Raw genomic sequence first — 26,445 nt, 5'->3', positions numbered from 1 at the left:
GATATGGTGAGTAAATTCCAAATGACAAATATAGTGCTGGGAATTATTGAATCCTTTAAAATCTGTTATAAATATCATACTGCATTTGAGAAAAACAGGATTAGAAACTCAGTTTTCATAGCTATGTCTCAGCCTTGCTTATACATCATTGTTAATCCTAGTGAAGACCTAATGATGTTCCTTCTTTCTCAGTATCCAGGCTGGACATTATGCCTTCCTTTCCTTTCTTCCCATACTAGAGAGGAAAATGTCAAGATTGTCCAGCTAGTTTGTAATCTCGAAAATTAACATGATATCCTGTTTCTTTGTAAGATCAAGAAATTTCTAAATCAACAAACAAACAAAAAAACCACCATGATCTGGATCAAAAATCTACCTTACTACAGCAAGTATCTACCTTTATTTCTTCCTCTAGATGTCTCTTTAGTTCTTCAATCTGTTGAGTAAATGCCTGCTTGCCTCTTGATAGCTGAGATATTAAAGCATCTTTTTCTTCCACCTGGCGTGAATATTCCCCTGAGAACATTTACATATAGACTATAATTTAAAAAGCAACACTAAAACAAGGTGTCTCAATATCACTGCATATCAGCTTAGAGAGGATAGGCCAATCTGAATAAAACATCTTTTTCTTTGCAGCATTGGTTTCATTTTTATTTATTTGTTTATTTATTCACATTCCATAGGAGTGTGGGGGTACTTCACCTGCTTCTGTCTGAAGACGAGCTCTTTGAGTGTTAAGGTCATTGATCATGCGCTGATGCTCCTCCTCCTTTGTCTTGATCTCACTCAGCTGATCTTCCAGCGTGCGGCACATCTTCTCCAGGTTTGCCTAGGTGCAAAAAACATGTAAAGAAAAGAGAACTATTGCTACATTCTGGCATGCAGTTCTTACAAATAATAGCAACACTACTGGGTATGACAGCAAAATGTAATCTGAAAAATAAAAAATCAGGTCATGTATCATAGGTCAGTATGCCTACAGAAATTCTGTACCTTGGCTTTGGAGACAGACTCCATGTTACTGGCCAAGTCATCTATCTCCATCTTCAGCTCACTCTTCTCCTTCTCCAGCTTCTGCTTGACTCGTTGCAGGTTGTCGATCTGCTCCCCAAGCTCAGCTGTGCTGTCTGCGTGCTTCTTCCGCAGGGCGGCAGCTGTGGCTTCGTGCTGCAGCGTGGCCTCTTCGAGGTCACGGCGCATCTTCTGAAATTCTGCCTCACGCTTCTTGTTCATATCGATCTGAGCTGCCGTAGCCCCTCCCGCTTCTTCCAGGCGCTCGCTGATCTCCTCCAGCTCTCTGGAGAGGTCAGCACGGTGCTTCTCTGCTTTTGCCCGAGAGGTTCGCTCTGCCTCAATTTCCTCCTCCAGTTCCTCGATACGGGCCTGGGGAAAATGCGAGACCCTTCACACCCATGCCTTCCTTGTACTGATGTCCTTCTGAAGGGTGGAGGGGAAGGACCAGAGACTTGCCTGCAGCTCCTTGATCTTCTTCTGTAATTGCATACCCAGGGCTTGCTCATCTTCAATTTTGCTCTGGATCTGGCTGATTTCAAAGTCTTTCCTTTGCACAAAGCATACAGTATCACACTTAACATCCAAATAACACTACCTAATAAATGCACCTGACCTGCACTCAGGTGTTCCACAACCACACTTACTTCTTCAGTTTCTCATCCAGCTGCTGCTTATCATTTTCCAAATCCATTATGCTATCGTGGGCCAGCTTCAGGTCTCCCTCAAGCTTCCTCTTAGCCCTTTCAAGGTCCATGCGCAGTTTCTTCTCTTGCTCCAGGGACCCTTCCAGCTAAACACAACAACACCATTAATGCCAGGCAGGTTGAACTCCATACCTGTCCTGTCTCGCTGGAGGCACATGTTCTTACATCATCCACTTGCTGCTCCAGCTTGGTTTTTGCTTTGGTCAATGTATTGACTTTGTCCTCTTCGGCCTGCAGGTCGTCCAGTGTCTGCTGGTGGGCCTCTTGGAGGGCTTTCTTCTCTTTTGTCAGTTTCACAATGGTCTCATCCAGAGCTGCCATCTCCTCTGTAAGGTTTTTCACCTTTGACAAGAAGGGAGCAAGCGTAGATAAAAAATGTGGTTTAAAACTTCATGCTGTATAACAGACTACAATTCTTTCTCGAGTGTGAGTGATGTCTTCTGAGTCTTACCTTGTTTTCGGTAGCATGTTTTTCCTTCTCAACCTTGGCCAAGGTTAACTCCAGGTCATCAATGTCTTTCTTCAGCTCTGAACATTCATCCTCCAGTTTCCTCTTCTTGGCTGTCAGCTCAGCATTAATTTCCTCCTCATCCTCAGCCCTTTCAGTCACCTCCTTTACTTTGGCTTCCAGCTGGATTTTGGTTTTGATGAGCTGGTCACACCTTTCCTCAGCATCAGCCAAGCTGTCTGCTTCCTGATGGGAAGAGACAGATTTTCTTGGTTTATATTATAAAGTTTTCAAAGTATCTGTTAAAATGCAGACTGAAATTTTCCTGCAATCAAGCAACTCATTAACCTTGAGAGGATTTTTTTTCTGGGAAGGGCTATACTGTTTCTCTCTGGAAATAATATGGCTTCCTAGTTTTGTTTTTCCTCTCCTAAATGTCTTGAATGTAATAGGTGTGTGAAATTTACTGTCACCTACCAAGAGCGGAAAGGGGTTACAGACATTTTTCTTCAGAAATGCAGTATTCAATACCTTCCTTGTAACTGAATCCTGCTGAACACCTTATTATATGGGGAGTAATGGCTTTGATAGTCTCAGGAACAGTTTAATGGATAAAGATGGTTCTTTCTCTAAATTTAATATTTTAGATAATAAAGACTGCTCCTTTTGCAAGTGGTCTCTCACTATTGCATATCATCTACCTATTTCTCACCTTCCCTCAGTATATCTGGTTTCACACATGACAATACCAGGTAATCACTATATCTTCTTACTCTGGTGGGCTTTTTGGTATCATGAATGTGCTTTTTCCTAAATAAGTATGATAGGAAAATATAGGAAAATAGAATGGGATATTTATTTTTCTTCACATACTGGATAAAAGAGGTAACAAAGGTTTCCCATTTTCTATGGAATGCTCAAGTAACTGGGTAATTAAGTACTGTCTATTGTTTTTAGTTTCTAGTCTGTGTGATCTAATGAGTAATTTAAGATGATTTTTAAAGTGATACTTGAATACCAAGTACTTTTGTGATTATTTTTAAGTAACATTCTATTTTGTGAAGTGTTGTGTGTTTACAGGGTGCTGTTTAAAATAAGTTACCATACAACCCATACCAGAAAATCCAAGTTAAAGTTGAAAACACTGCAATGTTCAAAAAAAAATTATTTTTCATTATAAATTTAATTTATGAAATTGATTCATAATAGTTAAGTCTAAAGCATAAAGAGCTCTTTTGTTTAATTAACAGTGGAGGGAAGAAGAAACACCCCTGCTTGGTGTGACTATTTTTCAGAAACAGGAACTGTGTTTCTGTATCTTCTCAGCCTAGAAAAATTTTTGAAGATGTATTTCCCAGTTTCGAAGTAGATGATAACCTTTAGTTATTAAGAAAATGGTGGATGTATTTTCCTGCAACTGAATTTACACTAGTTTCAACTCTGGCTTGCATTTACCCTCCAGAATGAATTCCTTTGCACCTTGGTGCTATGGAGATAGTTTTGCCCCTGCAGAACTCATAGAATCATAGAATATTTTGGGCTGAAAAGGACTTTAAATATCATCCAGTTCCAACCCCCTGCCATGGGAAGGGACACCTTCCCCTAGACCAGGTTGTGCAAAGCCAACCTGGCCTTGAACGCTTCCAGGGGAAATCACCTGCTCAGGGGAATTTAGGGTTCAGGCATAACTCTGAGTATTTCATGTTCCCTAGCTGTAGATGTCTTATTCATCTGAAAGCAAAAGCACTGACTCCAATTTGATGTTCCCTCTCTTTGCACTGACTTTTGGCAGTGCTTACTATATAACTTGCAGACACCTGATTCTTCAACTTTGCATTTCTGAATTTTGCTCTTCTATAATCTGACCTTTTGCTTGGTAAAGAACAATCTGAATGTACAAAATCATTTTCTCAACGATAAACGAATGCTGATAAACTCACAGCCTGCACTTGGAGCTGCAGATCATTTTTCTCCTGCACAAGCTTCACCATTTTCTCCTCCAACTCCTTCCTCTTTGCCTCAGACTTTGCAAGTTCTTCCTTGGTTTTCTCAAATTCTTCCTTCATGTTGGCCATCTCCTTCTCAGATTCTGCACTCTTCAGCAAGGGCTTGATTTTAAAGAACAGCTTCATCCAGGGCCAGTGCTTGACATTCATGAATGCACGGATGTTGTACTGGATGCAGAAGATGGACTCCCTGAAGCGTAATTAAAATGTACATAGATTATTTTGAATGTGATGATTGATGACACTTTCCCCACACAGGAAAATGACTCTAACTGAAGATGAGCAATGTCTACCTCCTCTCCACCATTCTCTGGTACTCCACTCTCATCAGGAAGCCCCTGCACCTGGCCTGTGTGCGAGTGATGAGCTGTGCCAGCTTCTCATCCCTCATTTCCTCCAGAAGTCCCAGCAGCCCAGCTTTGAAGAACACCTTGAGAAAGGGAATGTTGCAACACATCACTGCCAGGTAGAACAAAGCAAAGGCACATAGTGATTGAGTCAGGAAGAGTTTGTACCTTGGTGTGACCAAATTTGTACTGGGTGTGATCCACATCAATAGATGCAAGGAGTTTCTCGGAAGCTTTCTTGCTATCAATGAACTGTCCCTCTGGGATGGCACTGGCATTAAGCACCTTGTATCTGCATTAAAAACAGATAAGGATGTATTCAACAAGCAGACTACTGTTTTTATTGAATGCCTTGATATTTTTATGGAAGAAATTATAGTTTTATAGAAACTATTTTAATGCTAATGAGCTGTCACTCCTTCATTTGGATGAAACAGCATGTATGCATGTATACTAGTAAAGTTGATGTTTATGGAAATACATCCATTCCATTTGTCTTCTTGTTGAAAAAAATAAAGAACTGGATAGTGTAAGTTTTAATTGGTTGGATGTACAAGGTGCTCAGCACAGATAAAATTAGTAGGAAAAATGAGCCTTCTTACCTCTGTTTAAAGTCTGCATAGAGGACTCTGCTGGGGAAACCTTTCCTGCAAATTCTGATCCCTTCCAGCACACCGTTACACCGCAGTTGGTGCAGTACTAGTTCATGCTCCATGGCACCTAAAAATTCATTGCACAAGTGAATACCATTTTTCAGCACAGAGAAGAATGGCTATTTCAGAGGAAAATCTATTTTTACTTGAGCTTCTTACCAGGTGTTTTCGTTTCATTTGGGATGATGCAGCGGACAAAATGGGGGTGAGTACTCCGTAGATTGGTCATGAGCTTGTTTAAGTTCTCCTAGAGGGATCAGTAAGTAATGTGTGTTTGAATGTCTGGTGTTCAATGCATCAAACACATGGCAATAAGTTTATAACTTATCAAGATTAGCTAGGTTTCAGAAAACTTATGTAAAGCCACAGAAATCAAAGATTTATTCTGTTTGTAGATATTGAATATGATTATTAAAGACTGAAAGACTGTGCTAAAATAAATAGCTTAAAGGTCTTTCATGTTCTACCTACTAAAGTCAATCTATTTGAGTAAAAATCTGTTTTGTTATGGTTTGGCTTGGTTTTTGAATAAGTCAAGTAACTTATTGGAGAATACTTCTAAGGAGACATTCAATTCACCAAAATACCAGGCTCATAGGAATGCAAGGATACTAAAATTATAGCTGAAGACTGACCCAAAAAAGGTAGAAAACTAAAGATCTATTATTATCTTCTCCAAACATTAATAAATATTAAAAAAGAAAATATATCGATTTTCATTATAATTAAAACCTGATTACTTATTCTAGAGAAGTACATATAAACAATTGATTTAAGATAAATTAGAAAATGATCTTAAAAAACAGGTCATGAGATTTCCAAATAATGTTATCAACTTCACAGTAATACAAAAGTAGCCATTTCATATTTAATATTACCTTTCTCCCTTTCTTCATACTACAAAGAGATAAGAAAAAAAGTACTATACCCGGAAAAGAGCTGAAACAGTCTGGAAGGAAGAACCCTTCTTCTTGCCACCCTTCTTACCACCACCACCAGCCTCTGCAAATGAAAGAAAAATACTGTTAAATATGGATGCCACATAATGGAGAGTGCAGAACATAAATAGCATTAAATGTTTAGTATTTTCTTCTTTAATTCCCTTTGAATGTGACTAAAATACAGAATTTACAGAACTGACCTGCATCTGCTCCACCATAGTTAGCAAAGAGTAAGGCCAGTGTCTTCACTGATGATTTCTGGTACAACCCAATGACAGTTTCATTCAGGGGGTCCTTGTTCTTCTCAAGCCAGCCAGTGATGTTGTAGTCCACTGTGCCAGCATAGTGCACCAGGGAGAAGTGGGCCTCAGCCTTGCCTTTGGCAGGCTTGGGCTTCTGGAAATTGCTGGACTTGCCCAGATGCTGGTCATAGAGCTTGTTCTTGAAAGAGGTGTCAGTTGCCTTGGGGAACATGCACTCCTCTTCCAGAATGGAAAAGATGCCCATGGGCTGGAAGATTTTACAACAAAGAGGAGGAAGAAAGAGAAGAGAAGACATCACTTGATTAAAAAGAGGGTAGAGTCAAAAGAGAAGTTTGATTCTGTGCCTTTCATGACCTTAATCAGAGAAAATTAAGCAAGGCTTGTCTTTTTTTCAGCATTTTTGTAAACGTCTTTGCTTACAGAAAAAATGGTAAATACAACATTGCTAAATACCATATTCCCCATAGAATGTCTTTACTGGTAGCTACATGACCGTATTTATTTAACTTTATTTTGTAATCTGGAAGTACTTTCAGGAAAAGTTCTGAAATCTCAGTGGGGTCTTTAAAAACACTTCTACCCTATTGCCACTTTCACAGGGTATGTATTTGAAAACCAAACCAAAACAAAACAAAAAAAACGTGGAAGATCCAGCATTAATGCACATAAGCAGGAAGGATACCTTCTCAATCAGCTCAATACAGGCAGCCAGGTCCATCCCAAAGTCAATGAATGTCCATTCAATCCCTTCCTTCTTGTACTCCTCCTGCTCCAGCACAAACATGTGGTGGTTGAAGAACTGCTGCAGTTTCTCATTGGTGAAGTTGATGCACAGCTGCTCAAAGCTGTTGAACTGTCAAATGCAAAAAAAAAAAAAAAAAAAAAAAAAAAAAAAAAAAAGGGATACAAAATGTTCTTCATGGGTGATAGTTTAAGTACAAGGTCTCTTCCTGTTTGCTTTCCCTTTGTTCTCTTGTTGGAAAAACTTTGCATTTAGCAAATTCAGTGTAATTAAGTTATTGGGGGAGGAAGGGGTGAGAATTTCAGTTCAGCGAGTAATTGTAGGAGGATAATAACTTTTCTCAATTGTGGCTCAGAAGTCCCTTTACTCTCAACTGTCCTGTTAAGAAACTGCTAGAAAAAACATCCTTACATCAAAGATCTCAAAGCCAGCAATGTCCAAGACACCAATGAAGTACTGCCTGGGCTGCTTTGTATCCAGCTGCTGGTTGATACGAATAACCATCCACAAGAACATCTTCTCATAGACAGCCTTTGCTAGAGCACCAACTGAATTTTGCACCTAAAGCAAAAAGAGAGGCTTGGAGTATAGAACAGAGGAGGATTAAAGGGACCTTAATTCAAAACATGGTTATGTATTACCACACTTCTTACCTGCTGCACAGTTTGACCCTTGGTCACATATTCATTTCCAACCTTAACTCGGGGGTAACAGAGTGCTTTGAGCAGGTCTGCTGAGTTCAGACCCATCAGGTATGCAGCCTTGTCAGCAACTAAACACAAAGAAAGAGTGAGAGGAAAAATAGATGATGGACAGTGCCTAAAATGTTGTTCTTGAGGTATCATCTCAAAAATAACAGCAGTGTTCACTTTAAGGAGTTCACAAAAATATCTGTCAAAGCCATGAAGCTACTGTCTCTGTCATTAGGATGGAGAGTATACAACTCTTTTTGAGCTTTGGTTTCTACAAATGTTATTAAGGTTAACTCACTGCTTTCATCCTTTTTCAGACATTACTATGGTGCTTCATGCTTTCTAGTCCTGAAGCAATAGGAGTTATCACTCAGGGAGTTGAAGGAATGGATTTTAGCTCTTCCTGTACCTGAGAGGAATCAACTACACAAATCACATCGGCGTTCTTTCCTAGTAGTTGAGGGTGAATGGGAACATATACTCCCACCTTGTTAGAGCTGGATCACTTCACTGTACCACAATATGGCAATGATTGCTAGGTGTATTCAAAAAAAAAGAAAAAAGTATGACTAATGATGTTACAGAAATTGATATCCATGGCTCCTGGCTTCCAGGCAGTGAGCAACAGATCTTTTATTTTATTAAAGTACTCACAAAATTAAAATGCAGGTATGATGATAGATGAGGTAGGTGTCTCAACTGTTACACAACTATTGAACATAATTGATTTTTTTTAGTTTCTACTTTTGCATACTAAAAGCCTGAAATCTGCCTAAGGCCCTCTTTTAGTAACAATGACAATATCTTTTGGAAAATTTGTTGAATCTGCTGATACCTTCTGTGCCATCTGGCTCTGCCTGCTCCTCTCGCTGTTTCTGCTTGAACTTCAAGTTGCCATAGTGCATGACAGCTCCTGTCAACTTGTAGATGGCAGTCTTTTCATCAGCAGTGAAGCCCAAGATGTCAATGGCACTCTGGTAATATAAAATAAGTGCATGTATACCAGGGCTCTTGTCCACAACATGACCTGTTTTTTATGTTACTTACATCTGTAGCCATCAGTTCCTCCTGGTCATCAATGCTGGGAACAGTGATCTCACCTTGACTCACATAGTGGTAGTCATATGGGTTGGTGGTAATGAGGAGCATGTCTAAAAGCAGGAAATAGGGAAAAACAAGCTTACTTCAGTCATCTGGGAGACAAAATGAGTTGTTTTTTAGTGATCTTCCTGCAAAAATATAGGTAATCTTCCTACCAATTAGCTCTGGCTTCTTGTTGGACATGATCTGATAAAATATGTGGTAGCTTCTTTCTGCCTTGAGCTGGAAAGTGACTCTGGACTTTTCCAGCAGATCTGGCAAAGCAGGAAGAAAGAGCTAGGAATGAGACAGCACACAGAGGTAGGAATTTGGGAAGGGATGTGATCATGCCAGGATGTCACTTACAAGTTTCAATGTCAGCAGAAGCCAGTTTGCCTGTGGCCCCAAAGTGGATTCTGATGAATTTGCCCTGTTAAAGAGAAAAAGAACCATTTCAGCCTGGATGTATTTCATTGCCCCTGTACAAGAAAGGCAGAGTTTTACAAAATTTTTAAGGGACTGGAGCACCATTCCTGTGAGGAAAGGCAGAGAGAATTGGGCCTACTTAGTTTAGAAAAGAGATGGCTCAGGGGTATCTTAGCAATGTCTATTAACACCTTAATGCAAAGTGAAAAGAAGTCGGGCTCTTTTCAGTGTTGCTTACTGACAGGACAAAATGCAATAGTAAATAAGTAATAAATAATAAGTAAAAAATTTCACATAAGAGGTTCCATCTTTTCTATGTAGGTGACTGAGCATTTGGACAGGTTACCAGAGAAGTTCTGGAGTCTCCCTCCTCAAAAATATTCAAAAGCCTCCTGGAGCTCCAGAGGTCCCTTCCAACCTCAACCATGCTGGGATTCTAAGGGATTTTGTCCAAAGCTACAACTCACAAAGCGCGAGGAGTTGTCATTCCTCACAGTCTTGGCATTTCCAAATGCCTCCAGCAGTGGGTTGGCGCTGATGATTTGATCCTCAAGAGTTCCCTACAGGACAATAATTATTCTTTGACATACTTTCCAAAAACAAGGAACAGAAACAAAACATTGATTCAAGCCACTATCTATTAATATACCTGCATTTTGCCAGGCTGCTCCTCCTTCTTCTTCTCCCCACTAGCTGCAATTGTTGCAAAGTACTGGATGACGCGCTTTGTGTTCACAGTCTTCCCTGCACCAGATTCTCCACTGCCAAATGAAATAGAGAAGCAGGGAGAGTGTGGTCAGGAAGCAGGTCTCCTGGTACCAGGTAACCCTGCAGGGACCTGAGCAGGAAGTGTACTTACGTGATCAGGATTGACTGGTTTTCACGGTCTGTGAAAAGACAGAAATTAAGAATGATTTTCCTGGTGCTCATGAATTAGGAAGAACACAAAAGCTAGGAGACAAATACGAACTGCAGTTTCCACCAGAGGGTGTAAGGACAGAAGGCAGTGAAGAACCCTGGGAATTCCAGCTGATATGTAGCAATGCTATACAGCAGTACTACATGCATTCTAAACAAGATCAGTAAAGACACCACTTCAGAGTAACTTTTATATAGTTTAGCCTTTCAAGATATCCTCTTTCCATCTGATTTCTCTCTTATTAGATAAGTACATGTGACAAAATTACTTAGATTGAGGGTTGATTGCATTTAAATTCTTCTGGAGCTAAAATCTTCCTGAGGAAATCTGGAGACCTCACAAACAACAGTAAAACCTAACCAAGTTTTTTCACTACTTTTCATCTCTTTTATTTTTACTCCTATATGTACATAAATTATATATTTCTGAGTTAATAGGTAGACAGTTTATTTTTAATCTTGCTATTCATAATTTGTTTTCCAGTTTGCAACAAAAGAACAGGAAAATAAGATATAAATCCTGCACATCATTGACTTCAATATACATACTGGGAAGAGAAAATAAGAGGTGGAAATAAGAGAAGAAGACAGAAATATTTTTTTAAAATCTATTCTGTTTGAACACTAATTCTTTTTGTTTTCTTTTGACATTGTTTTTCTGAAAGCATTACTTGTCTGATGCTTACTTTTAACTATAATGAGCAATAGGTCTACAGTCAGTAAAGTCTAGACCAAACACTAGGTGTCTTCTTGCCGATTAATTTACTCCTTCTGAATGACATTCATTACATGGTCCAGGTCTCTATTGACTGTAATGGGAACACAGCATACACAGATCCTTAAAGTCAAGCACTTTAGTCTTCGATTAATTTCACATATGGTATTTTAAGTGTTGCACAGGATTTCCAGAGATAATTCCTATATTTCCATCTACTGAGAGATCATTGAAAGAGCAAGTCAGAGGAGATCAAGCACTTACCAGTCAGCATGAACTGATAGGCATTGTCAGAGATGGAGAAGATGTGTGGAGGGGCCTCCTGGCGCTTTTTGCCTCGGTAGGCCAACACCACCTCCGGGTTGTACACTGGCAGCCACTTGTAGGGGTTGACGGTGACACAGAAGAGACCCGAGTAGGTCTGTGAGGAAGGGAGACAGCACGTTGGCTTCTGCTCAGCCTGGCACAGCAGACCTTCCAGCTACCCAAAGGAAGAGAGCTGCTGGTACTTACATAGATCATCCAGGCTGCATAACGCTCTTTGAGGTTGTACAGCACAGCGGGTTCGTGGAGGTGGGTCATCATGGCCATGTCCTCAATTTTATCATACTTGGGAGGGTTCATGGAGAAGACCTGATCATCCTTCACAGTCAGAGTCTGCCAAGGAAATGAAAGAATATGTCTGCATATGTCAGCTAGAAGCTCAGTGTGAATCAACTGTTGATCTGAAGTTTCATTTTCCCTTACCTCTCCACCTTCAGTTTTCACAGTGACCTTCCCTGTTTCCCTGCTCTGGATTGTCCCTTTTACAAAGGATTCCTTGGGATGGGCCACAAAGACGGATGACTTGGCATCAAAAGGTTTGTTCTGGGCCTCAATTCTTTCCTTTTCTGACTTTCGGAGGTAGGGAGCCGCCTCCCCAAAAACAGCCATTTCTGAGTCTGCAGAGGCCATTTCTGCACGTTTACTAAAGGAACGTCAGCAGAGGACACTGGTGGGGAAAAAAAGGTTGTTGCTCACTGGGAAAAATAGAATCTGTGTCAGTGAGAAAACTCCTTGCTCTTTAGTTTGTACAACAACCTCTTAAATCTACTTTGATTTGAACTTAAAGGTACTTAAGTCCCACTCGAGTGAGACTTTAGTCTCCTAGCAATAAATAGAATATCTTCAATACTGCCTATAATTTGGTAAATCAGGTTGGTGAATTTTGACCAGTTTTGAGTTCTTCACATAAAACAACCTACAGAGAAAATCACTATCTGTTCTGGTACTTAATTAGAAGAGATGTATCTTCAAGACGTATCTTCAAGACAACACTTCCTTGTTAGAAATATGTGCTATAAATGAAAAGCAACTTCACTTTTTAGATATTCCCTGTTTCAACAGTCTATCCTAAGCAAGAGTTTACAGAAATATAGGAGGATTTACAATAAAAAATTCATGCAGTTGTGAAAAAATCCTGTTTCAGTCTGTACTGTAGAATTTCAATATTCAGTATATTACCCTTTGAGAATAGCTTGTATCTTGGAAACTGTCCAATCCTGTAAAATAGGAATGGCAGGTGTTTCTTATTTTGGCAAGGAGTTCTAGACACAAATTATAGATTGAAGTTATAGACATGCATTGAAATTCTATTTAACATTTTTGTTCACATGTACAGCACCTCACATAAATGTTTGCCAGAGGCAGGAGAAACTGAATGGAATATTGAAAGGACATTGTCCTCTTTTTCCAAGCTCACAAAACGCGTGCACTTACCTTGAAGCTTTCTGTGGAGACAGGTCAGACTTGTCTGTGAGAGATTTTATAGTGTCTCATCTGCAGATGCTGCAGATGCTCCCCCTTTCTTCGGTCAAAACATTTCTGGCAAAACTTATTTGGCAAAGCATTGTCTGGCAAACTACGGGCATAATTGTCATTTGATTTGAATGATATAATCAGAATGTTTTTATATCTTACTGACTATGTGAATACATCTATAAATAATTTATCAAGTGTGTTAAGGAGAGAATCTAGACTACTCAAGGCACTTAGAGAACTTGGATGCAGGAACTTAGTGTTTCTATTGCTGGCTTTCTCCATGGTTTGCTGCTTGACCCATGGCAGTTTGCTTGGTATGTTTATACCACAACTTTTCAGTCATTCTGTGGAGATAATAATATGTCTATGACACTTTAGGAACAGATGCATTGAAAGTAACAGGAAAAGTAGGTCAAAAAACTGTAAGTATTTTTCTAAGAGATACTTTGCAGTACTATGTTCTAAAAAGCAGGAAGTCAAAAATTACTACAGCTGCAGTTTCTGTATAGGACAGTTTCAATAGCTGAGAGAACTTGACATACAGTAAGGTGGAAGCCTCAGCCCAGGAGGCTGTTCCAAGTAACAGTAGACTCTGTTTTGAAATGGAGCTCTTGAACACATTCCTGAGCTGTTTTTTTATTTACTGAATTTAAAATATATACTTTTACAAGTATAGATAATATATGCTTTTGTGCACATCATTAAAAAAGGGATTCCCTGAGAAATTTTGCTTCCTCATTGTTCACTCTCTTACACCTTTTGCTTGCATCTGCTATATATATACTCCTATTATCATCTACATAAATAACCAGTCCCCTCTTGTCAAACCAGAAATTGCATAGATCCACAAAGCCTTTCCCTACCTGTTACTCCCCAAAACAGTATCTCCCACACAGCCATGCGTGTACACACAAGCACATGTATTAACTCAGCACAAAGCTCCAACTACTGTGCATTCTTATAAATCCTCAGTCACCTCAGCACAATATTATCTATACCAGAGCTATAGAGGTAGCAGCAGTCTGGCTTAATCCTGATGGTATGGGAAAAGTTTTGTTGGTAATCCAGGAGAGTAACTGATCTAGTTTTAGGAAAGGGTGTCTTCACTTACACTTCTTCAGATCGCCCATATGTAAACACATCCTTCTTTATGTTATTGCAGTGGTTTTACCTTGCTGGGCAGCTGAACTCCACCACAACCACTTTCTCACTCCCTCTTCTCAAAGGGAAGGGGGAAAAACTATGATGAAAAGGGCTCAAAGGTTGAGATAAAGACAGGGAGATCACTCTACAAATATCTTCATTGGCAAAAAAGACTCAGGGTAGGAAGATTAACAAAATTAGTTAACTATTACTAACAAGCAAGGGCAGTGAGAAACAAGCAAAAAACAAACAAACAAACAAAAAAAAAACTAAAAACACTTTCCTCCCATCCATCCTCTTCCAGCTCCTCCACCCAAGCAGCATAGGGCAACGGGGAATGGGAGCTGTGGTCAGTCCATGACATTTTATCTCTGGTGCTCCTTCACAGTCTCTCTCTGCCCCTGCTCCAATGTGGGGTCCCTCCCATGGGATGCCGTCCTTCCCTTACTGATCCATCATGGGCTTTCAAAAGCCAGCAGCACTTCAAGAACTGCTCCAATATAAGTCTATAGCACAGGGTCCTTCCGTCAGGAGCAAACTGCTTCAACATGTGTTCCCCATATGCAGCAGCTCCTCCCAGATCCCCTTCTCCTGCATGGTCTCCTCTCCACGGGCTGCAGTGTGGAGATATGCTCCACCATGGTACCCATGAGCTGCAGGGGAGACAGCCTGCTCCACCACAGTCCTCTCTGCAAGTTGCAGGGAAACTTCAGTTCCAGTGCCTGGAGCACTTCCTGCCCTAATCTAATACACAGCTATTCTCAGTTACCTTCTTAACCTTCACATAGAGTCATAGAATCATAGAATCATAGAATGGTTTGGGTTGGAAGAGAACTTAAAGACCATCTAATTCCAACCCCCTGTCATGGGCAGAGACACCTCTCACTAGAACAGATTGCTCATGCCCCATCCAACCTGGCCTTGAACTCTTCCAGGGATGGGACATCCACAGCTTCTCTGGGCAACCTGTTCCAGTGCCTCACCACCCTCATCATGAGGAATTTCTTTCTAATATCTACTCTAAATTTTCCCTCTTAGTTTAAAGCCATTACTCCTTGTACTATATCACTACATTCCCTAGTAAAGAGTCCCTCTCCATCTTTCTTGTAGGCCCCTGTTGGGAGACCAATATAAGGTCTTCCCAGAATGCCTAGGAATAAATATGAAGAGGGTATATTTTTGGATCTTTCAAATAATGAAAGTGAGACTGAGTAGATCATAGTTTCACTGGTTCTTCTTGTCTTTTTTAAAGAGCCATATGATACTATTTTTTTTCCAGTCATATGGGACCTTCCCTCTGTGTCATCATTTTTCAAAAAGAATGAACATAAGCATTACAATTACACTGGTGAACTCCTGTATTTTTTTTTTTTTTTTTGATGAGTTGCACCCAGCCCTATAGATATGATTACATCCAACTTCTTCTAATAATTCCAGCTTCACTACGTAGTAAGCTCAGACTTCCCCACTGTTGGTTATCCCTTACCTTCTCAAACACTTTTGGAAGATGTGGTTGCCTGGGTGGAAGCTTTGTCTATGAAGACTGATGCAGAAAAGGTGCTGCATACTTAAGTGCTTTCTGTATCATAGAATCATAGAATCATGGAATCATTAAGGTTGGAAAAGACCTCCAAGATAATCTAGTCCAACTATTCCCCTACCACCAATATTACCCACTAAACCATCTTGCACTAGGTCGTCTCTCACATTCATTGGTAGACACACATTTTCCAAGCTTCCTTGTGCATCATTCCTGCAGAATTCTTATGCTTAATGTCTTTAAGTACCTAAGCAAAGCTTTTGTATTACTATTTTATTGGCAGCCTTTGTCTCCACCTCTTGTATACTTTTTAGCTTAGTTCATCAGCAAGTTCAAAGCTAGGATGAAATTCTTAGTCTTTTTGCAGAGAACAAGGTGGTGTGTTCCTGAGGTTTCATTAGCTTTCTTTTCAACACTCGCCATCTCTCCCAAGCACAGCTGCTTCCAAGTATATTCTAACTAGTGATTTTGTGAATAAGATGAATTCTAGTCTTATGAAATCTAGAGTACTAAATTCTGCTGCTTACCTCCCCAGCTTTCCACTAGATCCTTCACAAAGTCAGTATGTGTTTGCTGCAACCTGAAATGCCATGTGGGATCATATTCATCAGTAGTTTATCCCTGCTTCCAGAAGTCAGCATTGCCCCTCCATCATTTACATTAGGTTATTGTCATTAGAACAGTCTTAGCATTGCTTGCCCAGTGCTGTTGCCCTCCCAGCAGATGTCCACATGGCTGAAATCCTGCCTAAGGAAGAGGAGACTTCTGATAGTTGTTTGCAGACATCCTTTTCCAATACTTTGTCTTGATCAAGTGGTATATAACAGACCCCATTACAAGATGACTCATATTTATCTCATCTTGATGCACATCTACAGTTTAACTTTGGAACACTGCATAAACAAGGAGTACCTTAAGATAAAGCATAAATCCCCTTCCTCATTTTCCCTGCCTATTCCTCCTAAATAGCCTGTACTCTCTCATGACCATGTTCCAATAGTGTACACTATACCACCATATCTCCATGATTCTGACCATGTTCCCCTTCTCCCTTGGGGAAATTGTATTTGCAGTTTCTTCTATTTGCAGCTCCTTCAACAAGTCCTACGAGGAGCAGCTGAGGAAGCTGGGATTGTTCAGCCTGGAGAAAAGGAGGCTCAGGGGCTACCTTATCGCTCTCTACAGGTACCTCAAAGGAGGCTGTAGCGAGGTGGGGGTTGGCCTGTTCTCCCACGTGCCTGGTGACAGGACGAGGGGGAATGGGCTTAAGTTGCGCCAGGGGAGTTTTAGGTTGGATCTTAGGAAGAACTTCTTTACCGAAAGGGTTGTTAGACATTGGAACAGGCTGCCCAGCGAAGTGGTGGAGTCACCATCCCTGGAAGTCTTTAAAAGATGTTTAGATGTAGAGCTTAGGGATATGGTTTAGTGGGAACTGTTAGCATTAGGTCAGAGGTTGGACTCGATGATCTTGAGGTCTCTTCCAACCTAGAAATTCTGTGATTCTGTGATTCCTCTTCCTGTGATGAAGCGAACTTCACTCACCCCTCACACTCTTGTCATCAGGTTAGCAGTTTCATTGCAAAGACCTTTCTTCTTATTCCTCAGATGCAGATGTCCAAAGATCTAGAGGAATTCAAAGATGAAGTTACGTTTCCAAACTTGGTGTGGAAGCTCCTACTTTAAAATCCATTTGGATATCACAGGACTGCCAGGCAATGAGTGTAATCCTATGGTATTAAAAGGGCTCATAGGGAAATCAAGGGAACTACAATGAAGTCTGATGTTTGTACTTGGCAAATCAGAACCACTGTAATATCAAGTAAGGATAATAGACACAGGAAAAGGTGACAGTCCTTCATTTGTATTTGTAAAGGGAAGTCATACTTCTCAAACTTGCTGGGTTCTTTGAAGGTCAGATGTATGACCTTTGAAGTATGTAGATAAGGAGATTTAACTATTAAGACAGCATCTCCAATGCTAAATAAATCTAGTCCTGAGTGCAAACTCTGGCATCAAGAAAAGTGATATCATCAGTCTTGCATCCAGCACTCAGTGCTTGTGAGTGACCACCAGAATTGTCTGGCTGTGTCAGCACAGCCTAACACTTTGCTTGTGTCTCTTCTTTTTAGCAAATGTCTACTTTCCATTCCATACCAACTAAATAAAGTATAAATCTGCAGCTTCTCCCCTGAAGTTTTTAATAAGTGATATAAACAATGGTGTGAAAGGAAAATTGTGAACTGCAGCACTGAGATCTATGTCAATGTTGATCACAAAAAATAGTTCATTAGCTGGCAGAGCAGTTTCAAATGGAAAAACCCTTGTCCTTTGGACTAGAATTGAAGGTAGCAGAAACTGATAAGGGCATTGACAGAAAATAGAAAAAGAGTGTGAGGACAATGTGGGAAGCTCAGGAGAACTCTCAGGAGAAACCATACCAAAACTATTGGTTTTCTGTTGTTGTTGTTTTGGTTTTTTACTGTATCCTCCAGTTGTTCTTTCTGGAAGATAAAGATCATATTATATTATACTGGCAGGCAAACTATCTTGAAGAATTTCCTTCCATAGATTTAAAAATCTTAGCCATAGGGGTAAAAAACATCGGTCTACACACCATGGGCTTCAGATTTGTTTTCATTTATAGAGATAATCAGTCCTACGCAAGTGACAAATTTCTGACAAGACCTATTGGGCATTCTAGCTTCTTGCATAGGAATTACACAGTAATCTGAATTACTGTATCTAGACATCACATGAGTTTATCTCCACAGGTTTTGGTGAGATAGGCCACAAAAAACTCAACCATTTCCTCTGTTCAAGTGTAGCTCAGCCAAGAGATTACCTGTCTTTGGGAAGGGAGGGATCTGCAGAAAGAGGTAGCAATTAAAATGGAGGTTTGTGTAATTGCTAAATAACAAATCAAAACACAAATCAACAGAATATATGTTATCTTTTAGTTGGCTTTGAAAGTATTTTACTATTTTTAACTCCTTCTTCAAAGAATTTCTGCTCAGCAAACCCAAGGCAATGTTTTGCTAAGCTTCAAAAATGGCACCTATAGACATGCACAGATCTATTTTTGTACTTCTCTGATCTGTAATTTCATTTTATATATATATATATATTTATATATATATATATTCATTCAATAGGTAAGAGCTAGACCTGGAGAACACTTCTCTGAACACATCCTCTTGTCTCCTTGTGAACCTTCAAACCCTGTCCCGTCAGGCAGTCAAGTTCACACAAGGTGCACTTGACCTCTTGCATTGGGTGCTCCAGCCCTCAATACCTCAGCATTTTGAGCAACACAAACCCAATCCAGCAGCTCAGCCATGCACAGGCTTTCAGAAGATGAAGGGCCTGCCACTGATCATCCTCTCTCCCTGTCATGTAGTTCCTTGGCACTTGTATTTCAGACACAACCCAAGTTTGACACAGTCCACCCAGCATGGCAGCAGCAAGAGCCTCACTACAGCCACACAAAGTTTGACTGGCTCCAGGGCCCCTCACTTGCTCATATCCTATTTTCACAGGACAGCAGATTCCTGATGCTGTAATGGCCATATGCTATGCAGTACTAGGAATTTCCTCTAGAAGGCATTCACTGTGGCCATGAGTCCTTCACTACTGCATCACAGCTCTTCCTGGAGCACAGAGTAATTTGCTTTTCCAACTCTAATTCCTTGAAAAGCAAAGGAAAATTCACACAGCAGGGAAAAAAATAAATAAATAAATAAATAAATAAATAAATAAATAAATAAATAAATAAATAAGCAAATATTGGTCTAATTCCCATTGACACTACTTTGTTCGGCCCATTTTTCATGCTAAAATCCAGCAGAAACAGCCAAACACATCTTTAATGACTGTTATTTTTCAGCACCAAAATAACTCATTCCTCACAAGCACTCAGAGGCCTTACCAAACACAACTGTGCTATTCTAGAAACACCAGCTTTTGTCTATGATATGAATTGCCTTGCCTTGTGTTCAATGAGTATGAGCTGAGAAGATACAGGCACTCATGAGGTCTGGTTAAGTACGAAGGTGGAGCAACATCAAAGACTTCTGAGCTTGTGGCCCAATGCAAACTACTTTCAGCTCTGCTTCTTAGAACAACAGCATTAAGCTTGTAATCTGTTTTGTAATCTGTAGAAGGAAATTCCACATCCAGTATCTCCATGTCTTTATCATGAAACCATCTACAGATTTCTGTTTTGGTCCTCTTCTCCTTCTACCCTGAACCAATCTGAGCAGGACCGCCTGGCTAGTTTCAATGACAGGAGAAGATGCATGGCTGCAAGTCACTGGCCTGGCCTTCTCTTCAGACCCATTGGTCTTCTTTTCTGCTCAGAGAGAAGCAAGCAAAGTCAACCCAGATGGACCATGTGGGAATCAACAAGAAAAGTTCAAGAAGGTGAGAAGGTGTCTTCTTAGGAGTCAACATGTTTGATGTAAGATTTAAACTTAGCAGCTGGTTAATTCCAGTAGAAAAAAGAAGCTATTGATGAGGTCTCATCTAAGTCTGTGAAGGAGCACAGCATCAAGGTCACCATCACACAGTCTGTGCTTTCACAACAATATTGGGTACCTTTGATACAGTCATAAGATTCCTTTAGCCATGCAGCCATCCTAAAGTAGGTGCATAGTGGACATTTTGAGGATATATATTCAAGCCAGGTGGGCATCCAGTCAAGGACTGGAAAAAGGGGCATCCTGATCCATGAAGTCTCCCCAAGAAATGGAGGATGCTTTTCAATAGATAACTAGTTTCTTCCTTTGCACTGAGATCCACAGGGTCTCCCACACTCTTTAATGAAGCTTTTCTTGATCAGCACCAGGGGTATAAATATTTCACCTGACTTCAAAGATAGAGGGAATTCATTCACGTCAGAAATGAACAGGAAATCTGAAGATGGCACTGATTTCACCCTGTCCCTTCAAAGTCGTATCACCAGCAGATCCCCCTGGCAAGAGATGTGGCAAATTTTGCTCTTGTCCAAATGGAGCTTGATGTAGGAGAAGTAGGAGAGCCAAAGAGTGCCTAATGGTCACAGACTGCAGCTGTGACCATGGTACCCCACCTGTACTAGTGAATGGTATTAATTTCTTGGTCTTCTCACTTGCAAGTGATCTGCAAGCCTCCTATGCAAAGCCTTTAATGACTCTTTAAATATAGATCCCCTTTCATCTCCTGCTAGTCAGACTTTAAAAGACAGAAAAAGCTCAGAGGTGCTTGGCTTCTGCTCCAATTGGAAACATCCCATGGGAGTGCAAGTGTCTGCCTTGACACAGCTCCAGTTTGACCAAGTACTGCCTTTGTGAGAGTAAAGACATGCAGGTTCCATATAGCAACAGTGTAATGAGCTTCCACTTTCTGAGGTAGTACAACTAGATTGTCACAGTTCCACACAGCTGGATGAGTGCTTTTCTTAGCTCAATATCTGCACTTCCAAGGGGTGGTAGATCACAAACTCCCTCAGCAGCCTTCACTATATCTCATTCATAAGAACAAATATAGGAAGGGAAGCTGAAAAGATCCACAGAATCAGCACAGCTATGCCACAAGCAAGAAGCAACCCAGCTGTCCTCCAGTTCCTAACAGGGGTTTGAGCAGTTGTTATTACATCCCTTAGGCTGTTATTCCCACAGCACCTTGCAGCCCCTATGCTACTTCACTATTGTACTTAAACCCTGGTAGGCAGCTAATTGCCACACAGCTGATTGTTCACTCTCCCAGTGGGATGGGGGAGAAAACTGGAAAGATAAATGTGTGTTGAGATCAAGACAGTTTAACAGATGAAGTAAAAACTGCACACTCAAGTTAAAAGATAAATAAGGTATTCATTCACTACCTCCCATCATTAGGCAGATGTTTAGCCACTTCCAGTAAAGCAGGTCTTGGGGCGCAATAACCCCAAGCAGAGCTACAGGCTGGGAGATGAGTGGTTGGAGAGCTGCCTGGCAGAAAAGGACCTGGGAGTGATGGTGGACAGTCGGCTGAATATGAGCCAGCAGTGTGCTCAGGTGGCCAAGAAGGTCAACAGCATCCTGGCTTGCATAAGAAGCAGTGTGGCCAGCAGGTCTAGGGAAGTGACTGTCCCCCTGTACTCGGCTCTGGTGAGGCCTCACCTCGAGTACTGTGTTCAGTTTTGGGCCCCTTGCTACAAGAAGGACATGGAGGTGCTCAAGAGAGTCCACAGAAGGGCATCAAAGCTGGTGAGGGGTCTGGAGAACAAGTCTTACGAGGAGCGGCTGAGCAAGCTGGGATTGTTCAGCCTGGAGAAAAGGAGGCTCAAGGGTGACCTTATCACTCTTTATAGGTACCTTAAAGGAGGCTGTAGCAAGGTGGGGGTTGGTCTATTCTCCCATGTGCCTGGTGACAGGACGAGGGGGAATGGGCTAAAGTTGCACCAGGGGAGGTTTAGGTTGGATATTAAGAAGAACTTCTGTACTGAGAGGGTTGTTAGGCATTGGAATGGGCTGCCCAGGGAAGTGGTTGAGTCACCATCCCTGGAGGTCTTTAAAAGACGTATAGATGTTGAACTTAGTGATATGGTTTAGTGAAGGACTTGTTAGTGTTAGGCCAGAGGTTGGCCTAGGTGATCTTGAGGTCTCTTCCAACCTAGAAATTCTGTGATTCTGTGATTCTGTGACTCCATCACATATAGCAGTTACTTGGGAAGACAAATGCCATAACTCCAAACCTACCCCTTTCCTCCTTCTTTCCCCCATCTTTTATTGCTGAATATGATATCATATGATATGGAATGTACTTTTGGTCAGTTGGGATCAGTTGTCCTGACTGTTTCCTCCCAACTTCCTGTTCACTCCAACCTGGCAGGGCATGGTGAGGAACAGGGAAGACCTTGACTCTGTGTAAGCACTGTTCAGCAACAGCTATAACATCAGTTTGTTATCAACAGTGTCTGTCACCACAAATCCCAAACACAACATCATATGAGCTACTGTGAAGAAAATTACATTTGTTCCAGTTACACTTGTTCCAGGAAAACAAAATAATATACACACACACACACACACACACACACAAAAAAAATACCCTTATCAAAAAGATTCAAGGAGAACTGTTCTAAAATAGTTACTGTATTACTAAGAGATGAGCACTCAGAAATATGGAATGGTGTCTGATGTTATTCCCACTCCATTAACATGTGGAGATCGAGCACCTGTAAACTATTGTTTTATTGTTTGTAAGAATCACAGTTCCCTCTTCTACAGCATCTGAGTGGTGAGCCCAAGGCTTCTGCCTCCACTGAGTCCACACACAGACAGCCTGGGTTGTCAGAGATTTTGAATCATCCCAGTACCAACTAAAGAGTAAATTGCCTCACAAGATGTATGGCACTCTAGAGTTTGGGTTCAGCTTCTAGCATTAGCCTCCTGCTATTTTTGAGAATGCCTGCAAAGTGGGAAGGGTGAAAGCCAGCACAAAGGATAATGAGTTCAGAGTAGAGCAGAGAATCCCTTGTCTATAAAAGTCAGTCCCAACATTAAATACCTTCTGCCTGTTAGCCCCATGGATAAAGCATTTGCCCAGGAAGTCAGTCTGTGTTCATCACTCTTCTCAGCATAGAAGGGATGTGCATGCTCAGCACCCTTAACTTGCCTCTGAAATCTTGGTCCTAGTTTCCACAGAGGCAAGTGCACTGAGAGGTATTCCTCCTGTCTCATGCTTACCATTTTCCTGGGTAGCTAGCTCTATCACTAGCTGGCTTCATGATTGCCTATATCATGTGAAGTGATTTCCTGAGGTGTTTCCAAACTTGAATGGTTCTGGGTGGTGAACTTGTTTGGAGCTGAAAAATCTCTAAGTACAGTGTGGAAGTCTTCCATGCTCTTAGGTGTACTGAAGAGGACTAGACATCTGTTTCTTAAACACAGGTGTCCAAAAACTTACTCTGTCTCTCTTCTCTTCTGGCCTTTCTGCCACCCACTGTGCACATGTCCCACTGGATGCAAGAAGGCCTTCTTTGAATTTAGCAAAAATCATAAAATCATAGAATGGCTTGGATTGGAAAGGATGTTAAAGATCATCTAGTTCCAATACCCCTTGTCAAGGGCAGGGATGCCACCTATTAGATCTGGTTGCTCAGGGCCTCATCCAACCTGGGCTTGAACACCTCCAGGGATGGGACATCCACAACCTCTCTGGGCAACCTGTTCCAATGGCTCACCACCACCTGAGTGGAGAAGACCTGGATGAGAACAGCACCCATCTCTTAAGTTTCTGCATTATTGTGTAGAGGTTGCTGTGTGTGCAGTGGGGCTGTGTGGGCATATGGGTCACGTAGATCATATTTGAGGACTGTGCTAGGGGAGAAAGGAGGGGCTCTACATCCCTGCTGCCTTGGCCATTCTCATTAGCTGCTTCTTTCCCAGGAGCTCTTCCATCTATTTAGTTCTTCCTCCACCAATTTCTTCAGCTAGGTCTTCCTTCTTTACATCCACATCCTACAGTTGCTTATGCCCTGCTGTCAGCTCTAGCTAGCTGCTTCAATTAATCCCTTCAGCACTGATGACCAAGTTGCTCCTTCAAGGTCTTCTGACTTGAGCAAGACCCGTGGAGTAACCAGAAAGGAAAAAGTCTCTGCTACTGAACGGGTGTAGGTGAAAGAAACTGATGAATCCCCACAAAATAATAACACCTCTCCATGCGTCCTAAGGTACTTGTCTCTTCACAATGCCACCACATTATTCCAGCTCACTTACTTCAGGCAGATGGCAGAGCAGAAGATTTTCAGCCTGCCCTCTACCATGAGTGAGGATGTCTGGCTTATTTCATGTGAGGAGCACTCAGGAAGAGGTCAGGTCAACCGGGTGTCTGCTTACAAACCTGGAAAAATGATGCAGATAAATTAGCATGATATTTTGTCCTCATCTGGGCTGAACTTGGGCAGGATTTTCACAGGTTTACTCTTCTTCATCCTTGATCCATCAGGTGTGTTGCAGCTACTAAAGCTAACAGCAGTCTTTTGACTCCTGCCCTCTTTTTGGAGCCAAAAGCTACCCTGGTAAATTGGCAATATCATTCTGTATAGGGTCAGCCTTCTTGTGGTACTTCCTCCAAGTTCTTCCCCTCCTTTCTTTGTCTTTTCATCCAAAATTCACCTACCAGAAAAGTTGAGTTTCTGCTCCTCATTTAGTGCAAAGGCAGCTTTCTCCATTGCTTTTAGGATGTGACTGCTGATGTAAATCCTGCCACTGGTTTTGCCCAAGACTGTATGCCTTTGAATCTTTCTTCAGCCTGAACCAGGCTTCATATCCCTGATTCAGCTTATTTAGCATTTTAAGTAACTCTCCCCAGCTGATCTGGGATTGTTCCTCAAAAGCTTCTGAAGCCAGAATGGACTCTGAAGTTCATAGAATCATAGAATGGTTTGTGTTGGAAGGGACCTTAAAGATCATCTAGTTCCGAGCCCCCTGCCAAGGGCAGGGCTGCCACCCACTAGATCAGGTTGCCCAGGTCCTCATCCAGCTCAGTCTTGAACACCTGCCCCATGCAGGCATGGGGCATCCACAACTTCTCTGGGCAACCTGTTCCGGTGCCCTATCACCCTCATAGTAAAAAACTTCTCCCTTATATCTAATCTAAACCTAGCCTCTTTTAGTTTAAAGTCATTTCTCCTTGACCTATATCACTACACTCACTGACGAAGAGTCCCTGCCCAGCTTTCTTGTAGCCCCCTTTAGGTACTGGAAAGCATAAGGTCTCCCAAGAGCCTTCTCTTCTCCACACAGAACAACCCCAGCTCTCTCAGCCTCTCTCCATGGGAGAGGTGCTCCAGCCCCTTGATCATCTTTGAGACCCTCCTCTGGACTTGTTCTAATATGCCCATGTCCTTTTTGTGCTGGGGGCCCCAAAGCCGAACGCAGTGCTCCAGGTGGGGTCTCACAAGAACAGAGTAGATGGAGAAAATCACCTCCTTCACCCTGCTGGCCATGCTTCCTTTGATGCAGTCCAGGATATGGTTGGCTTTCTGGGCTGCAAGCACCCACTGCGAGCTCATGTTGAGCTTCTCATCAACTAGCACACCCAGGTCCTTCTCATCAAAGCTGCTTTCAGTTCATTCTCTGTCTAGCCTGCATTTGTGTTTGGGATTGCCCCAGCCCAGATGCAGGACCTTGCACTTGGCCTTGTTAAACCTCTTGAGGTTCACACCAGCCCACCTCTCAAGCCTGCCCAGGTCCCTCTTGATGGTGTCCCTTCCCTCCAGCATGTCAGCTACACCAGATAACTTGGTGTCATTGGCAAACTTGCTGAGAATGCACTCAATCCCACTGTCCATGTCACTAAGATATTAAATCATGCCAGTACCAATACTGACCTCTGAGAAGCACAAGTCATTACAGATCTCCACCTGGACATTGAGCTGTTGACTGCAACTCTTTGAGTGTAATCATCCAGCCAATTGCTTAGCCACCAAGTGGTCCATCCATCAAATCCATGTCTCTCCAACTTACAAATATATCATGGAGGACAGAGTCGAATGCTTTGCACAAATCCAGGTATATGATATCAGTTGCTCTTCCCCTATTCACCAATGCTCTAATCCCATCGTAGAAGGCCAGCAAATTTGTCAGGCATGATCTGCCCTTAGTGAAGCCATGTTGGCTGTCACCAATCACCTCCTTAACAAGTTCCCTGTCTTGGTCATGATTTAATAATAATAATAATAATAATAATAATAATAATAACAACAACAACAACAACTCTTTGCAGGATTTCCAGCTTGCAAGTGCTGTTGTTGGGCATGCTGTCATTATGCTAGGATTTTCCTAGACACATCAGTTGGCTCTGTAGCTCCTGCTGAACGTTATGACAGACTGCCCAAGCTCTGCTCTAGCAGCATTTCTGCTGCCCTCAGTGTAAAATGAGATCTTACAGGAATGTTAGCACAGGACAAGCAGAAATGTCAGAGCACTGCCCTGTAGAGAAACGTCTCATCCCTACACTTGCCTGTGGTTTGATGCAACCCTGGAGATG

The 26,445-nt window shown here is 41.6% G+C and overlaps 1 protein-coding gene and 1 long non-coding RNA gene across 22 annotated transcripts in view; one reads left to right on the top strand and one right to left on the bottom strand.

Moving 5' to 3' along the window:
• The window catches only part of LOC110353953 (myosin heavy chain, skeletal muscle, adult), a 16,031-nt gene extending 4,125 nt beyond the window's left edge, over positions 1-11,906 (bottom strand). Inside the window, exons 1-27 of the mRNA XM_027471548.3 lie at positions 11,700-11,906; positions 11,466-11,609; positions 11,217-11,373; positions 10,179-10,206; positions 9,969-10,080; positions 9,787-9,879; positions 9,260-9,323; positions 9,070-9,168; positions 8,861-8,964; positions 8,649-8,787; positions 7,775-7,893; positions 7,533-7,682; positions 7,062-7,232; positions 6,317-6,626; positions 6,104-6,177; positions 5,335-5,422; positions 5,125-5,242; positions 4,691-4,814; positions 4,469-4,605; positions 4,110-4,365; positions 2,173-2,415; positions 1,887-2,063; positions 1,662-1,807; positions 1,474-1,564; positions 997-1,386; positions 706-832; positions 398-516 (exon numbers count right to left, since the gene is read on the bottom strand). Of these exons, the coding sequence (XP_027327349.3) occupies positions 398-516; positions 706-832; positions 997-1,386; positions 1,474-1,564; positions 1,662-1,807; positions 1,887-2,063; positions 2,173-2,415; positions 4,110-4,365; positions 4,469-4,605; positions 4,691-4,814; positions 5,125-5,242; positions 5,335-5,422; positions 6,104-6,177; positions 6,317-6,626; positions 7,062-7,232; positions 7,533-7,682; positions 7,775-7,893; positions 8,649-8,787; positions 8,861-8,964; positions 9,070-9,168; positions 9,260-9,323; positions 9,787-9,879; positions 9,969-10,080; positions 10,179-10,206; positions 11,217-11,373; positions 11,466-11,609; positions 11,700-11,906 (3,987 nt within the window). The remainder of the gene's footprint in view (positions 1-397; positions 517-705; positions 833-996; positions 1,387-1,473; positions 1,565-1,661; positions 1,808-1,886; positions 2,064-2,172; positions 2,416-4,109; positions 4,366-4,468; positions 4,606-4,690; positions 4,815-5,124; positions 5,243-5,334; positions 5,423-6,103; positions 6,178-6,316; positions 6,627-7,061; positions 7,233-7,532; positions 7,683-7,774; positions 7,894-8,648; positions 8,788-8,860; positions 8,965-9,069; positions 9,169-9,259; positions 9,324-9,786; positions 9,880-9,968; positions 10,081-10,178; positions 10,207-11,216; positions 11,374-11,465; positions 11,610-11,699) is intronic.
• LOC106020524 (uncharacterized) overlaps positions 1-26,445 on the top strand; it is a 189,203-nt gene that overhangs the window by 112,780 nt on the left and 49,978 nt on the right. For 20 of the 21 annotated variants that reach the window (XR_011804166.1, XR_011804162.1, XR_011804164.1 and 17 more), the window contains 3 exons: positions 4,434-4,641; positions 8,131-8,266; positions 10,722-26,445. This is a non-coding gene — a long non-coding RNA (uncharacterized lncRNA). The remainder of the gene's footprint in view (positions 1-4,433; positions 4,642-8,130; positions 8,267-10,721) is intronic. The other variant, XR_011804150.1, reaches the window with a different exon arrangement.

The sequence above is a fragment of the Anas platyrhynchos genome, chromosome 19 (genome assembly GCF_047663525.1).
Source record: "Anas platyrhynchos isolate ZD024472 breed Pekin duck chromosome 19, IASCAAS_PekinDuck_T2T, whole genome shotgun sequence".
Taxonomy (NCBI): Eukaryota; Metazoa; Chordata; class Aves; order Anseriformes; family Anatidae; genus Anas; species Anas platyrhynchos.
Note: the sequence above shows the minus strand (reverse complement) of the source record. Positions and strands in the feature narration are given on the sequence as shown.